At 45.5% G+C, this 16,425-nt stretch overlaps 1 protein-coding gene across 1 annotated transcript in view; it reads right to left on the bottom strand.

Moving 5' to 3' along the window:
• Window positions 1–16,425, bottom strand: part of RYR3 (ryanodine receptor 3) — a 364,723-nt gene that overhangs the window by 42,865 nt on the left and 305,433 nt on the right. Inside the window, exons 67-75 of the mRNA XM_060293473.1 lie at window positions 15,647–15,734; window positions 15,459–15,551; window positions 10,773–10,787; window positions 7,823–7,993; window positions 7,043–7,102; window positions 5,400–5,531; window positions 4,829–4,941; window positions 1,946–2,042; window positions 221–327 (exon numbers count right to left, since the gene is read on the bottom strand). Coding sequence (XP_060149456.1) covers window positions 221–327; window positions 1,946–2,042; window positions 4,829–4,941; window positions 5,400–5,531; window positions 7,043–7,102; window positions 7,823–7,993; window positions 10,773–10,787; window positions 15,459–15,551; window positions 15,647–15,734 — 876 coding nt within the window. The remainder of the gene's footprint in view (window positions 1–220; window positions 328–1,945; window positions 2,043–4,828; window positions 4,942–5,399; window positions 5,532–7,042; window positions 7,103–7,822; window positions 7,994–10,772; window positions 10,788–15,458; window positions 15,552–15,646; window positions 15,735–16,425) is intronic.

The raw sequence follows: 16,425 nt of genomic DNA, 5'->3' as shown, positions 1-16,425 counted from the left end.
TTTCAGGCTGCTTCATCTTCAGACTCAGTGTCAGGCGTTATGACGAAAGGGCTTAGGTAGTTCCCCTAGAGGTTTCTTGACGGCCAAGAACAGAGCAGCCAGGAGGGCTGCTCAACTCTGGCATCCCCTCTGTGCACACTGCAACCTGCGGGAGGACGGTTTGGGGTCGACACAGCTGTGCCTGTGCCTGGGACGAGCAGGGCGCTCCGGCAGTGCTGACCTCCTCTCTGTGAGAGCATTGCGGCTAAAGTGGAGTATGATCTGATGAAGTGGGTCCGGCTGCTTTTCTGTCTCCTCCGCCTCTTCTTCTTCCACCTTGGGAGATCTCTACACAAACCAAGGCAGACAGGTTTTAGGCGCGGATTCCAGCACATGGCACACCACCGCATGCGAACAAAGGTAAGAGCACCAGGCACAGAGCGCATCACCTCAAAGCACAGAGAGAAACCGCGACGTCATATGTTTATTTCAGGACAGAAGCCCTAAGGATGCAAGGTCTGGGAATGAAATATATGTATTTTTCAGCCAATTAAAGAAACACTGCAGTTTGGGGGGTTAAAACGAAAGGAAAGGAAAAGCAAAAGCCTGACCGCAGGGGAGGCGCTACAGACCCGAGTCAGCAGAACTCTCATGCAAGCTCTGGGCACCCTCGGTCAGGAGGGAAGCCCTGGAGAGTCCCCGAGAGGCCGCGTCTCTCCGTCAACACCTGACATTCCTCTTGGAGAGCTGGGCTGGGAATAGGTGTTGGGCAAGAGTTATAAAGCACTGGGGCTGTTTTGGGGTCTATTACTATTCTAGACTCAACCCACGGAAACAGTTCTCTTTCCTGCCCTCACCCCTGACCCTGAAAATCTTGCTGTTCCTGAGAGATGCCATCCTGGAGCTGTGAGCCTTGCAGTTTCTCCTCTTTCCTCTCTCTCCTTTTACAGAAAGGGAAATAGCAGCTGATGCCAGACGTGTAAGTGGATTTTCCAGCAGTGGCAGAACAAGCAGGGTGGACCATATTCAGTAAATTGGTGAGAACTGCGCAGGTTGTGTGAATGGTTCAGAAGAAGGGAGAGGGTTGAAATGATGTTCGTTGTCAACGTCACACTAATCAAGAAACTGGGAAAACCAAGTGACTGTCTTTCTCACCAACAGGAATATATGAAAAGACTGAAGGGCATAAAGAGAAATGGAAAGAAAATGCGGGAGGAAGGATTAAAGGGAAAAAGCCAGGAAGAGGATAAGAAACAGAGGGAGATGGGGAAAGGGAAAGAGAATGTAACATGGAAAGTGTAAATATGAGAAACACAGGGCAAGACTAATGGAGAGAAGTAGGGATGAGAGAAAAAGACAGATGGGAGAAATAAGGAGAAAGAGGAAAAGAACCAGGGCTTGGCCAAAGGAGAGGAGGGTGTATTTTCTTTCTGAACCAGGATGAAGCTCAGTGTTGCTGCCGCGATAAGCTTTTCCCCTTGCGTGTTGTTTCAAGTAGTTTTAGAGCATGAAGCCTGTTAGAGACGAGGCGTGGCAAATCTTCAGAAGGGCCAAATACAGAACTGTGAGATGCAGGAAGGGCATTTAGATATGCCTTCCCCAAAGTGAAGCTACTGACCGGACATGCAGGGCTTTGGCTGGGGTGGCTGGCCTCCTGCAACCAAGGGTGCTCAAAACTTAACTTAGCATGAACTTTCCAAGGCACGGCTGCGCATCCCAAGCAACATCAGCTGTTAGTGAGGACGGGGGAGGATGATCACAGGACCAGCCCCTCCAAGTGAAATTCATCCTCTGGCTCTTATGACCGTTATTAGCAGGGTTCCCTCTGATAATTTATACAGTTAGCTCCTTTCAGATTTATACACCCAATTCTTTGCGCATCTTTAATGGTTATAACGCACACACATGAATACAAAAATCAAATGCATTCGCACCCATATCTGCTCGCAGTTGAGTCAGTACTTACAGCCAAATCCTGTACTAGTTTCTCTTCAAAGGAATACTCCTCTGTTTCTATCCAAAATCTCTGATAGCCATGGAGGAAGAGGTTAATAGAGCGGTGCCTGAGCGGAAGGGGTGAGAGTGAGGTCAAGAGGGGTCCACGGGACACCTGGTTTTAGTTTGGGCGGTTAACGGTTAGTAAGCAGTTTTTGTACAATCCTTATCTTCTGATTGGTCAGGGTAGCCAAGAGCACACCGTAAGCATTTGTTTCAAAGAAACCAGAACCCTCTAACGTGGCGGATCCTGAATATCTGGTTCAAGACCTGGAGGTCACCGTAACCCTCCTCTGGTCTCCTTGGGTCTTTATCATGTTTTCCCTGTAGTGAGAATTCATTAGGCCAAGGAACAGTCCTGAACTATCTGCTAAATACGGCGATTTGGTTATTCATTTTGGCGGATCACCTGTCCAGGTGATCCAATCTAAATCATGCTGATGGTGAGGGGGTCAGTCTCAGATACGCTGAAAGCAGCAAAGCATGGCTCCTTTACAGGGCCTCTGAGGAATCACAGCTGCAAGGAATCCAGCTTCTACCCAGGAAGCAAAGCTTGGGCACGCTGCACAACTTCTGTGTGCTTCACAGGTTCTAGCTGTGGCCCTGGTATGTGGGAACACTGGATACACTGGCACAAGCCACTCACTCCCTATAGGACAAGACTGACGTCTGGGAATATTAGCCGCTGAAGAGCCAGTAAGTGGTTACCCAAACGTGAGGAGGAAAGGAGAGGAAAGGAAGGTCAAGACCAGAGTCATCGAGACCTGGTCATGGTTTCCAGTAGAACACAGCCCTTACCATCTTTCTTCAAAATCTGACCAATCAGAGTTTTTTTAAAAAATTGTACAAATTTGTGTTTTTATGGGTCATGTTAAATCATGGTCAAGAAAGGAGGAGTGTGCAGAGAATGAGCGGGTCTCTCCACCGGTTACATTACCATTAAAATGAGTATAAGCCTGTCATACTGAGTTTTTTCATTAACCTTTTCCAGCCAAACCCGTTGAAAGGTGCTCAGGAAGAAATTGTTAATTTTGTGTCTGGGGAAAAGCATACAGGTTTTCTTTTAAAAACTCACATCAGAGAAACAGTTTCCAGATGATAAAATAAATCCCTTTAGCCCTTTAGTTTGGAAGACTCCATGTAGTTTAGATCCTCATAAGATGGAGAAAAGGAGCGGACTCCACCACTAGCTTCTTAGGTAGTTAGTTTTTATTGTCGTTATGAAATCTACGTATAATTCTCCATGCTAGGGAGAAGTCCAGGGCAACCCTCTAAAACAGCTGGGTTAGGGGCTGGGGTGGCCACGTTTCATCAAGGACACAGTGAATTCCTGGACTTACTATTATCCATACAGGGACAGAGTCGTTGAAGGAGCAACCAAAATATTAAAGGACGGTACTAACATTGTCAGTGGATTTAGAAAAAAAACTGCTTGTTTTTGAGAGATGTAATTGCCGCCTAGCTGGCCCTGGAGGCATGTGCTTAAAGCTGAGCCCTTCTGGAGGTCACGTTAGCACGTCAGGTATGGCTCTCTACCAGAGGGGAAAGCCAATGCCTTCTTGATGTTTTACCACTTCTAGAAAACAGACAAAAGTCCTAGGCGTTTTTGCGTTTTCTACTGGACTATAAATTTCATTTGTCTGCCAGGGCTTCAGCAGGCTTCATGCCCATGACTTCCTGACTTAATTTTTCAGCTTTTTATTAATGAATTCTACTTGATTTGTGATGCCTCCACCTTTCCAGAGACACTAGTTTATTTTCTCAGGAGACCTGTAGGAGCAGGTGTGTGTCTCAGAGGCCGTGATTCTCCACCATCTTCAAAGACCCTAACTAGGAGAGCTCAGTTGGCCAGCTGGCTCAGGACAGGGATATAGGACACTCTCGACAGATGATGGCCAAGATGCACAATTAGATGAAAGCAAAATGTCAAGCATAGGAATACTCTTTCATCTGATATTCCAAAGAAACACATTTATTTACATGGGATTCAGAATTTACTTGGCCAAGTCAGTTTATTTTTCCTGACCAGGTGAGGACGTTCCTATTGATTTGAAAGGTGATGAAGCAGTGGCTATTCAACTACCAGCTTTGTTTATGATCACAGGCTCAACTTTACTGACTGTGCAATTAGTTTGAGGATGGGAACGTTGCCGTATCACCAATGACACCGAGCCAGCCTCAGGGGTCGACACTGGCCCAGTCTATACCGATGCTCTGCCCTATGTTGACACAGCATGTGTTCACGCACAATCCAGAAAAGCCTTCACATATATTTGACTTCAGATTATAGACTAAACATCCAGGGAAAGGCCTCATGCCCATGACTGGCCTCTTGGGCCATCTCTAACCAGTGCCCTTTCTTTATCTTGAAGGCAAGTACATCATGCTGAAGAAGTCTCAGGTTACATTTCTGTACTTGCTGAGGAAACATAATAATTTTGGTGTCATCCAAGTACTTGAACATGGAAATATTGTTTGATCTGTGGATGGAATTTGGGGTAAAGTATTTTAGAAAGCAGTTCCCTTTTTCCAGGGTGCCTTTACAGCTGCACAAAGAATCCCACAGGGCAAAACTAGAGAGCTTCCATCTGCTTACGTGGCTGACTTTACAGTGCAAAACGGTGAGCTGAGGCAGGCTTGGGGGCACGAAGGAATCTCAACTATTTTCAGTTTTTATGCTTACCTTAGCAGGCCATTATACTACATGCAGACTGTAATGGCTCTGTGGGTGAAGGACTCCAATCTCTACCTCTGGGATCATGAGGGTCAGGGCCAGAAGAGAGCACAGCTCTGGGAGGATACCTTAATTCTCATCTCTGACTCACATGCCAGGAGAAAATGACAGAATACTTGCCTGGGCAGGTTGTAGAGAGGGGCCATCCTGAAACAGGCCACCACTGCCCGTTTCCGCTGCTTTGATAGCAGTTTGTGCCAGACCGCCTTCTTGGACCTCAAAGGCTGTTCCACCTGAGAAGAAACCACATGGGTAGGTGCACACCAGGCTGATCTGGGTGGCAGAAGGTAGCCACCTGCAGCCCAGACTTCTCAACCCTAGAAGAATTTTGATTTCTCAACTGTAGTCAGCAAAAGGTACCCAGCACTAAATGATTCAGTCTGTGGGAGGCTTAGGTTTTCTTTCTTTTCCCAACTGCTTCTGGTGGCTTATTGCTTTACAAATGAGTAGGGAGCTTGGATGGGTCATTTGAACTAATGGGAAAAATTTTTCAAACACTGGGAATGTTAAGCATTGAGCAGTCTTGCTACAACGAGGCACCAAGATGACACTTTGGGGGTAGGCCAGGATGATCCTTGTTCCTTGCTTTCTGTCTTACAAGGGTGCTCTTAACTAAGAGCTGAGTGTGGAGGAGTTTTATATTTTGCAGGGTAGTCTTCCTTCCTCAATCCTCAGGGTAGACGCTACTTACCTGCTCTAGGTGGAAGACAGCTGCTGAAATTCTCTGCACACGCTCCACTGTCTTTTCTGGGTTGGAAGGTTCTTCACTCTTCAAAACATCCTTGTATAGGTTCAGTTGCCACTTTACAGCCGGGTCATCAGACTGCAAATTGAAGCATGTACATGAAATGAGCAATCTCTTATATCTCTTGAACTGAAAAGGCCTTTTACTCCTAGCATGGTACCATAGTGTTCAAGAGTCTTTTCTATTAATTCCTCTCTCATTTTCTCTATTATCTTTTTCTGGAACAAAGCAGACACTTTGTAGGAACTTCTCATTCTAGCCTATATGTCTCTTAACCTTCTGTCATATTTTCCACCCCTTTCTCTCTGCTCTGCCTTACGATTTCCTTAAATCGAGCTTCCAATTCATAAATTCTCTTTGCAGCTGTATCTACTATATTTTTTAACCTATAACTTGAATTTTTAATTTCAATGATTATTTTTAACTTTTAAAAATCACTGTGAGGTCTTTTTCAGTGCCACCTCCCCTCTCCTTTTTAAAAAATAATGTCCAAGTCTTGCTTTATAGTTTACATTGCTGCCTTTATCTCTTTAAATATTTCAACCACACTTTAAAAATTCCTTTCTGTAGCTCCTTAGACTTGAATTCTTCATTTCGTGGCATTTTCTGACTCTCTAATGGTGGTGGATTTCCTTTCACACCGTTATTTTTATGAGCTTGTATTCAGGAGGAGTTTTGTTGACTAGCATCTCAGCCCATATTCTAGCAGGTAGACACTCTCTAAGTGGTTTCATGGCTGTTTTTACAGATGATTCATGGGTTTCACTGGTTCAAGGCCAGTTTTATGTACGTTTCTTGGTCTACATTCATGCACAGCATGGGAAGTTAGGCCCCACACTCCCGTTCCAGGTTACTAAAAACCCCAGCCCCTATAATATATATATCTGGTCAGGAGAGCTCTGCGAGTTTTCCCAACTGCATCATCTTCTCTTCATTACTATGATTTAGAGCACCTATTTTCTGGCACTTGGAATTTCTTTTTACTGCCTTTTTTGTAGTATATTTTACCCACCAGGAATTCCTACATATTTGGGATGGAAAGTAGAGGCTATTTGTGTCACTTTAATCTTCCATCTCAGAGCATAATATAATGTATCTGAGGAAAGAGCTGTTCAGATGTGCAGGCTTGGAAAAATCTTAAATAGCCTTAAAATCAAAATTGGTCTTGATTTTGTTTGTTTTTTTGGGTTATATCAACTCAGGTACAAAGTTACTTTGTTTACAAATCTCTAGAGCTGGAAGTGCTAAAACTTCCCCCAGGTGTCTGTTCCCCTCTTTAACAAAGCTCACAGTCAGTAAATTCTGAGACCTAATCTAACCCCCCTGCTATGGCTTGATGCTCACACAGTGGGAGGTGGGAGGACATGTTTTACTGGGCCTCTCTGCAACAGCAAAGGCAAGAACAAAAATTAAGGGCCAAAAAAATGAAAAACTAAGGGCAGAGAGTTAGTTCTACCGATTAAGCACAAGTACTCTGAGGCTGTTTTTAGAACACATTTAAAAAAACATGAGTAAACTAAGTGGGTGTGTGGCACCCTGCAGCCAGAAGGAAGCCTGTGTGAGTTCTCATTGTCTTCCTGCTGCATCACCTTTTCCTGCAAGTGCAAGTTATTCCACAGATGTTCCTTCACCTCTTCGTCTGTGTCCTTCTGTGGAAAGAGATGTTGAATTTTATTCCTACAGGTCAATATGGAAATATAAAGCAGGGATGCACTGAGGGCCAATGGACAGTTTTGCTGCAATCTTTATTACGAGGACAAAAGAATAGAATTGACAGAGACTCGTCCCAAAGGGCATGCGCTGACTCCCAAGTCAGCTGTAAAGACAATGGGGTGTTGCGACTTCCCTGGTGGTGCAGTGGTTAAGAATCCGCCTGCCAATGCAGGGGACACGGGTTTGAGCCCTGGTCCAGGAAGATCCCACATGCTGCAAAGCAACTAAGCCCATGTGCCACATCTACTGAGCCTGTACTCTAGAGCCCATGAGCTACAGCTACTGAGCCCGCGTGCCACAACTACTGAAGCCCGTGTGCCTAGATTCCGTGCTCCACACAAGAGAAGCCACCACAATGAGAAGCCCAAGCACCGAAACGAAGAGTAGCCCCCACTCGCCACAACTAGAGAAAGCCCAGGTGCGGTAATGAAGACCCAATGCAGTCAAAAATAAAATAAATTAAAAAAGATATATATATACATATATAAATGGTAAATTAAAAAAAAAGAAAAAAAGATGATGGTGCGTTGCCACTGTGCACCTTGGCACCTCTGTGTCCATTGGTCTCCAGGGAAGAAGGACAAATCCTTTAGGGGCTGAGCACTGATCACCACCACCTGTATTACATGCTCCACCAAAGCAGATGGGCGACTTACATAGCTGTACCGTGATTTTGCGAGGGAGATCAGCTCCTGATCGCCTGGGGTGCACATATTCAAACCAATGGGCAGCATTTTCTTGAGTGCAGCCACGATGAGGGAGGTCTGGATGGAATACAAGTCCCCCCTCCGCTTCGTCTTCTTCCTCTCCTGGTCCTGTCCTCCAGACTAGGAGATGAGGTTGAAACAAACGGGTTGAGTGACTCTGAAAGGCACCGCCTCACCTTGGAGGCAGCCTGCCTCCTGTGGCCCCATCAGTACAGGGTGGGCCTTTCTATTAAACATTTCAGAGGACAGTAAAGAAGCATATGAAACAAAGACAACCAGGTGGCCCTTCAAGACCGGCCCTGACCCTGAGCCCTCTCCTTGTGCGCATGCTCACGGAACCACGTGACCAGACACACACCACGGACACCCACGGTCTCTGTTCGCTGACATCTGGGCAGTATGAACAAACTGGTGTTTCTACTAAAAGAATGATTCGATAACTGACAAAATGACTGCAGAGAAGAACTGAGAATCCTGATGCTGGGCGGCAGTAAACAAGTGAAAGAGCATCTACCCTAGAACAACTGCTGGTGGCCGGGGCTGAAGCGAGCCTTTTGGAGCACCTGCATCCCACTCAGCCTCTGCTCAAGGCAGCACACGTTCCTGCAGGAAAAGGGGAACCCCCGAGTAGGTAGGGCTGCTTTGGGATCTGGTTGGGACAGAGTTAGGAGAAGCAGTGCAGACAAGTGAGGGAACGCCCCAAGTCTGGGGGAGTCTGCCCTCTTTTGGTTACTTTCTCACCCCTTTCTGGGAGCGTTCATCCAATGAAGTGGGAGGTTTGAGAGAAGAGGCCAATGCACTAGGCTACGGCAGCCCCAGGCAACCGACTGAGGACCCTCTGCGCCCACAGCACGAGGTGGGTATGGGTGGGCTCAGCAAAACAAGGCTCTGTGGTGACCCGATTTTCCTGAGTCAGGTTCCAAAAGAGCAAAGCGGCCCACGTGGTATGTCATTTGCTGGACCCTGCCTCAGCTGAGTGGGCTCTTGCTGGAAGTGAGGAAGGGCTGGGTGGCCAGAGGCAGAGAATGAAGTCAGGGACCATGACAGGGGAGAATCGGGGCTCATTAAAACTTTTGCTTTATGAGGGCCTTCAAGTGTTTGCAGCATCCAGGCGGTCACGCTGTGGTTCACAACAACCCAAACACATAAGGCTCTGGGAGCAGGGGAGAGTCCAGATGCCTCCTCTGGAACTGGCTTGTAAGACCTGGGGCCCTCGGCTGGAACAGAATTTGTTTTGTGAAGGACTGGCTTTCTGAGAGAAGATTAAGTACGGTCAGAATTCACACCGTCTTGGGGCTGATCTCTTTAAATTACTTCCCAAAGTGTGAAGGAAGTTCATAATTATTAATGGACACTCTTAAAATAGTGGCGACTTCTTCTACCCAGCTTGTGGTGGCTAAACCTTCGGGTGGTTACACCACAGAAACCACAGTGAAATCCCTGGCCAGCAAAACCCAGTCTGACCAAATACTGCCAGACGACTCTACTTGTGCCTCGTGCTCCAAAACAACAGGTCAGATCCAGGACAGCAGTGGGAGGCGGCAGTGAGAAACATGAGGAGGGAGGGGGATGTGAGACAGACAGGCAAGATACACAGTGTCTTATGTTCTAGACACACAGTAGACGGCTGATTCACACAAAGACCTCAAGAGCTCTATCATTTACCGAGTGCTTTCTGGGTTCCTTAGATGTTCTATCAGGTAGAGAATTCTAAAGGTTGTGCCTAACGCAGAACTCATTTAAAGTCTAAACTACCTTTGAAAATTGTAAGGGTAATTTGTGAGGTTCTATCCTCAGATTGTCCATAGAGGATAGAACCCAGTTTTGTGAATATAAATTATGAGGTATTGTTACATATACATTACATATAAATGTAAGAGGTAAACAGTAACATGCAGTATACAATCAAGGAAGTATGCAATATAGAACTCTGTGGATTTGATATGCAATTTAAATAATTTCTTGCTCACTATTTTATTCGGCCAATCTCATGTTGTTCTAACTACAAATGCTAAATATATGACGTGGCTCCAACGTGCCTGCTACTTAAATAAAGCATTTCTAATCCTCCCAACAAGGCTGAGACACCCAGTCAGTTTTATAAAGGGGAACATGAGGTTCAGAGCAGTTAAGTGATTTTTCCAAGGTCACACAGCAGTTAAGAGTCTGGGCCAACATCCAGGCCGACATCTACCTGGCCATGGCTCCATTTTCCTTTTCTAACTAAGAGCTGCACATGACCTGGTTCCTGCACATCTCCCTGTCTCGGCTACAGACCTGAGTGCAGAGGGCTTGGGACAAGTGGCAGCAGACACGCATCAATGGAGGCATAGAGAAATATTTCCAGGCAATAACCTGTATAGGTTACTGGAAAATTGTCCCAGGGTTTATTCCACTGTGTGCACATTTTATGCAAAAACTCATGGCTATTTCCAATCCTTGCTGCTGATTCCAAATCCTTGACTTTAGTCCTTGGAAAACTCTCTTTGACGCATAGGAGCCTTGCACAAGAGGCAGACATGTATAGTGTGGAAGGGCTGGGATCACTAACAGCAGATAAGAGGAGTGAGTCTCCCGAGCTCTCAGCCCCAGCCAGCGTCCCTATCTGTTAGTATGCTGGCTGCAGAGTGGGCAGCTGGGGAGGGGAGCAGAGATAGCAAGGAGACCTCGGATAGGGCGAGGCTTGGCTGGCTTCCCCGGCTTCCCCATTCCGAGGGTGGGTAGGGCCTACATTCACTCTTTGACAGGCAGTTGTCTTCCCTGAAGCAGGCCCTGGGGACCTCCAGGTGGGGAGATCCATTCTGTACCACCCCCACGGTGATCACAGTGCAGAGGGTGGCCAGAGCCTGGCACCTCTAATACTAGGACAGAAAAGACACGTCATGCATTTGACCTGTACCTTTACTTGCATGGCCTGTGTGGAAAGACAAGAGAAAAGAAACAAGGAGAAGTCAGTCAGTGAAAGCAGGGGTCCAAGACACAAGGCACCACATGTTAGTCACAGGTCTTTCACCCCCATTCCTCTGCCAACACCATAGAAAACCAACGGCTCTGGAAGCCGGTTGAGCACAGCATGAAGAGCGGGTGGGAGGTTAGGATGGAGGTTAATTGGATCAAAAGGACTTACACCCAGACCAAGCAGTGCATCCCTGGGGCAAGGTCATCAGAGACCAGCCTTCCAGAGTGTGTGACCCTCGGACCCTGGTGGTCTTCAGATCTGGCCACCCAAGTGAACTCTTAGATCTCATGCCTTCCCCGCCTCCCACCTCCCTCCTGGCACCTGGGTGGGATGCAGACGATCTGTCATGTAACCAAAGACCCCAATTTTCTTTTTTCCTTCCACCCACCACATTATCACCTCCAGAAGATCTGTGGTTACAAAAAGAGTAGGGAGAACTGAACTAACGGGCCATGTGTGTGCTTCCCCTAAAAAAAGTTTCTAAAAAATGTACTCTAGGAATATCCAAGGTGGTTCAGGATCACCCCACAGCCCAAAGGATGGGGAATCTCCCTTCTGTGCTGTGACCTTTAAATATACCTTAGGTCAAAGGCTCCTACACGCTATAGGTTCTAATTTTATTATTTTCTTCACATATTGCTAGGATTAGTTAACTCAATGCATTTCCCTAATGCTGGAAATGCTTTTATGTGTGTGTGTAAATATGTATTTATCTATCGATCTATTTATGCATCTTTTAAATGTTAGCTGAAAGTTTTTATTTCCGAAACAGAAATCTAGAAATTCCTATACCTTCAAAATCATGTCATTTCCCCACACTTTATCACCAATAGTTTATGACCAAATAGACAATTTATGTGTGAACTTTAAAAAAACAGAGACTCTTAAGGGAAAAGGAGTTGGAGGAGGACACAGCACACGGTAGGTGGTGTGCTGTGTTGAGACAGCACACGGGGAGGCTTCGGAACGAGGGCAGAGCTGTGCCATCTGAAGTGCTCATCCCCACTGAGAGGGTGAGGGAAGTAGAGACCAGTCAACCCAACGATAGATGGTAGAGGGAAAGGTGAATGTCCAGAAGCCAGTCTGAGAATGAGAGAGCAAGAGGGAGAAGGAGAGTGAGACAGAGAGAAAGAGAGAGAGGGAGGCACTAAAGGAGGAGGGAGGGCAGTAAGAGAACAGGGAAGGGTAGAGGAGGGAATGGTAGACAGAAGAGGGGGAGGGGATGGGAGACAGAGAGATGAAGTGAATGGGGGAGGGGGAGGGGGAAAGACAGGGAGAAGATGAGAGAGAGGGAACAGGAAGGGGGAGAGAGAAGAGACGGGGGAGGGGGGCAGAGGGAGAGAGAGCACTTGAACTACACAAGTGCAAGAGCAAAGGGAATATAAATGAAAGTGAAAAAAGGTGGGGGGGTGGAGGGAATGAGAGAGAGGAGAGTGAGCAGCTAGGGGGATGGGAAGAAGCAGCAAACAAAGTCACACGCATCATTCTGAATACCCTGGACAAGCACAAAGGTGTCTTCTCAACTCCTCCCTGCCCTTTTCCAATTCACTGAAATCACGCTCATGGGGTGAAGTGGCTTTACACGAGGCACTCTAACATGTGCTGCATCACAACTCTTTTACTGTTTATAATCTTGGTCAAGGAACTGGCATTTCTTGGGCTAAACACATTCTAACTTACCATTCCCCTCTGAGGAAGCTGCTGCCATTTTTCCAGAAAACAAAACGAGTTTAAAAACAAAACAAAAACCACCGTGCTCAGCTTAGTTATGTATTGCTGAACATATATTTGCAAACTGGTGTTATACAAACAAAAGACAATACAATGAGCTCTCCCCAAAACGTGCTTTAGCTGCTGGAAAAAAGGACACATCTTTGAACTGACCTTCAATTGATCAAGTAAGAACAGTGTGGCCCACTGTATATTTTTTCCACTTCCTTTCCATCTGCAATGGCATGTGCAGTGTGTGTGGGCGTGCAGCATTCCAGCACACATATCTCTGCCACATGCACGGAGGCCAACTTCATTTATACAACACCAGAATTCAGTTATGAGTGCAGATAAAAGCAAGCACAGGTGACCATGCAGATCAGGTAGTAGAGAGAACATGTAATTTCAGGGAGGCAAAGGCAATGGGGATTCAGCTGATAATAAAGAGAATACCCCCTCCCCATCCTCGCAATATGTAGTTCTACATCCAAAAAACACCAGACATGGCTATGAGTTGCTGTTTATTGGAGGTATGATATCTCTCTGTCTGAAATAATGTGCTGCATTTATGTAACATTATTCAATTCTAGAGATGCATTTAAAACTGACTTTCCAACAGGGCCTACTAGTAGAGCTGCGAGAAGCCAGGCAGTAAGCTCTAGCCCATTCTACAGATTGGTAAACTGGGGCCCCGAGAAGTTAAGTGGACGATGCAAGGCTATACCTATACCGAGCAGCTGGGCCAAGAGTGGGACTTCGCTTCCTTTCAGGCTCTAGTCCTGTTTGCTACTACACTTTGTGCCTCAACTGAGGCCACAGGAACAATATGAATATCTGTTACCCTGAGAAGCACAGCAAACATTATTTAACATCTAGGGAGTGTCCTTACATCCATTACACTGTAACTTTGACCCTCTCCAACACATCTCAGAAAAAACTGGCATACAATGTCAATGGAAATGAAATGAAAGCATCTGCTCCTATGGACTAACCTTACCAGCAGGAAAGATGCACAGGTTCTGAATACGCTCATCCTCTGACTAGACTAACATACCCTTTTCCTCGTTCAGTGATGTGAATGAACAACTTCAGGTTAGTCTGTTAGTAGGTTAATTTTGAAACATCATTCTTTGTCACCTCTTCTCTTTCCAAGTATAAACCCAAGGACCCTGAGTAGCCATTCATCACCAGAGGGCTGAGATTATCTTTGCCATTTCTGCTCATCTGGGATCCAAATTCTTGTACCAGAATCATTTTCTTTGCTTTTTTTGCCATCCGCTGACAATAACAATGGATGCTAGCTGGTTCAGTCAAAAGCCAGAAGATCTACCCCAAGTTGAAGGTAGCAAGGAATCTGTCTGGGATTCAGTGACTTTCGGTAGGCGGACAGGGTCAAACGAGACACTGTAATGGCTGTAAGAAGACCCTTCAGAGGGAACTTAGGGATAGATATCCAGGGATCAGGAGTCTGAAAATATCCTTCCTCCTGTACCTCACATGAGCAGCTGTGTATGCCAAAAGTCAAATGCAAAATAAACTTTGGAAAATCAAATAAAAATTATCCAAAGCACAAAAGGATGCACCTTAAGTAAGCTTCCTTTGCAGCAAAGATTCCTCTTGAATGTGAATATATATACACCTAATCTCTCTACATTGTATGTGCACAGTTCTATTTATCAAACTTTACCAAACAGCGCATACCAGATTCTAAACTCCAAGAATCAAATTTTGGATGCTGGAAGAAGTGTTAATGTCAACATAGCTTAAAGATGGAAGGGATGGAAAGTGCAGAGTGATTGCAGCTGACCAGAGCTAGGCATGCTTGGTGAAGTTTTGGGTGTTTTCACTTTTGGTGGCCCCTGGTCTGCAGCTCTGCATACAAAGGTCTTCTATCTCAAATGGTTATTTGGAAGGTTGCCCCAAGAGCTTTGCTACAAACACGCGACTGTCATCTTTCCAGAACTGGTTCTCACTTCTGAGGGGTTCCCGTGCACACTCCACCTTCCTGGTCCTCAGAGGCAGCACTGTACCAGCAGTGAGAGAGATGCGCATCTCAGGTGTCACACGTCTCTTATACGTGACAGTACAGTCAACCCTCACCCAGGCACGCTTCTCAGGGGAAGAGAGTCCAGGTAAGCCATGACAGCCGGGAACGAAACAGCACATTTAAGTAAGCCTTGTTTTTGTGTGTACACCTAAAGGAGTGTGTCTGAGAATTCTCTCCAATAAAAACAGCAAAACCTCCCTGTGCAGAGCTGACTCAGGGGGAACCCGGAGGCCGGCTGCCCCTCCTGTATTCAATACTGCGACACCCTCCCTGTAGGTGACTCTGTTTTCAGACAGATCTTTGGAACGCCCTCTTTCAAACATTTCCCTGCAGGGGGATGGACAAATGTTTGGGTTTCTGAATGCAACTCACGTGGAAAATAAACAGAAGGCATTAAGAGGTCAGCACAGCTGAAATAAAGCAGCTACAAGACATTCAAGATAGGAAGAAAACAAGTGCACTGTAAGAATACGTGTCTACGAAATCTTCAAAGCAAGGCAATGTCCTCACAGCTAATTAAAAGGTGGCTCTAGGCACATGTATTTTTGTAGCTTTTCTACACAGCAGGGAGTTCTGCTTTAAAACAAGTAACAGCAGCTTCTGTTCTGGAGACCTCTTGAAGGCCTTAGGCAAGTCTTGAAACTTAAACTTTCTGACGCACAAAGAAAGCAGCTACTTATTCATAAAATGTGATGACCATGCTTGTTTGAGAGCAGTTTCTTCTGGCTCATTCTCAAAGAAAGAACAGTGGACCTGTTGGTCTCTGTTGTTTGACCTAAACGCAGTAGGAGCTAATCCCTTCATACACCCAAGACATGTAGCTTAGGTCAAGGTTGGAGAGTCTTTGGAATTGATTTCTATGGACTTACTTTCGACATCTTGCTTTTGCTGTCTCCAGTTAAAAATGCCAAATTATTAATTTCGTTCTGAATCACAAAATTTTGCTCTTCCCTCTTGAAGTTCTAAGTGGGGGGAAATAAAAAAGCAAACATTACAAGAAAGTTGAGGTGTACCTTTCCCCACCAACTCTAAATCCAGGGCCCCCATCTGTGCTTACGTGAGATTTACACCACAGGATGAAGACCTCTGCCACCATGCGGAAGAGCTGGTCAGAGTCAGCATCGGGGCTTTTGAGCCAGTTAGATCTGAGGTGAAAGATAAGTGAATATGCATGTGGAATTCAGCAATGATTGAAAGAGTCACACTCTAAAAATTATACCCACACCAGATGCACACATTTATCCGGATAAAATTGCATTCCCATAGAAGGCAATCTTCAGAGAGACTAAATATCGATATATTCCTTGCATGCTTACATATAGGCATGCAATTGTTGTAGGTATTTTTGAAGACCTACAATAATCATTTCCATGTTACCAAAGGATTCCAGGATTCTCTTAGCAAACAGATGTCAGAAATCAACATTTCAAAATGGTCAAAGGTAAGGTTTTGTTTTCCTTTAAACTGAAGAGGTGATGCAGGTTACATTCTAAGTTTTGGGACAGGCCTCCTTTAATCCTCAAGTCTAGCGAGACTAGGAAAGTCTTGGTCAGTATGACATCTAATCTTGTCAAACCTCTGAAATTGTGAGCACTCTATGAACAGTTCAGGCCTTGCCCGTTTTCCTTTCAAAGCCACTTTTATGAATGAAATCTGTAAGACAATAATTTTTTTTAACTGTTATATAAAGTGTATAGGCAGAGACCAAACACCTCCTGTGCCCTTTGAAATGGTTTGCAAATTCCCTATAAATAGGCATTACTCATTTTTAAAAAAAATACTAGGCTAGGTTAAGAAATTTCACAGCGGCGACAAGAAGGCTCAATTGCCGTAGAA

This window comes from Globicephala melas, chromosome 2 (genome assembly GCF_963455315.2).
Source record: "Globicephala melas chromosome 2, mGloMel1.2, whole genome shotgun sequence".
Classification (NCBI taxonomy): Eukaryota; Metazoa; Chordata; class Mammalia; order Artiodactyla; family Delphinidae; genus Globicephala; species Globicephala melas.
This window is presented reverse-complemented; position numbering and strand designations above follow the sequence as displayed.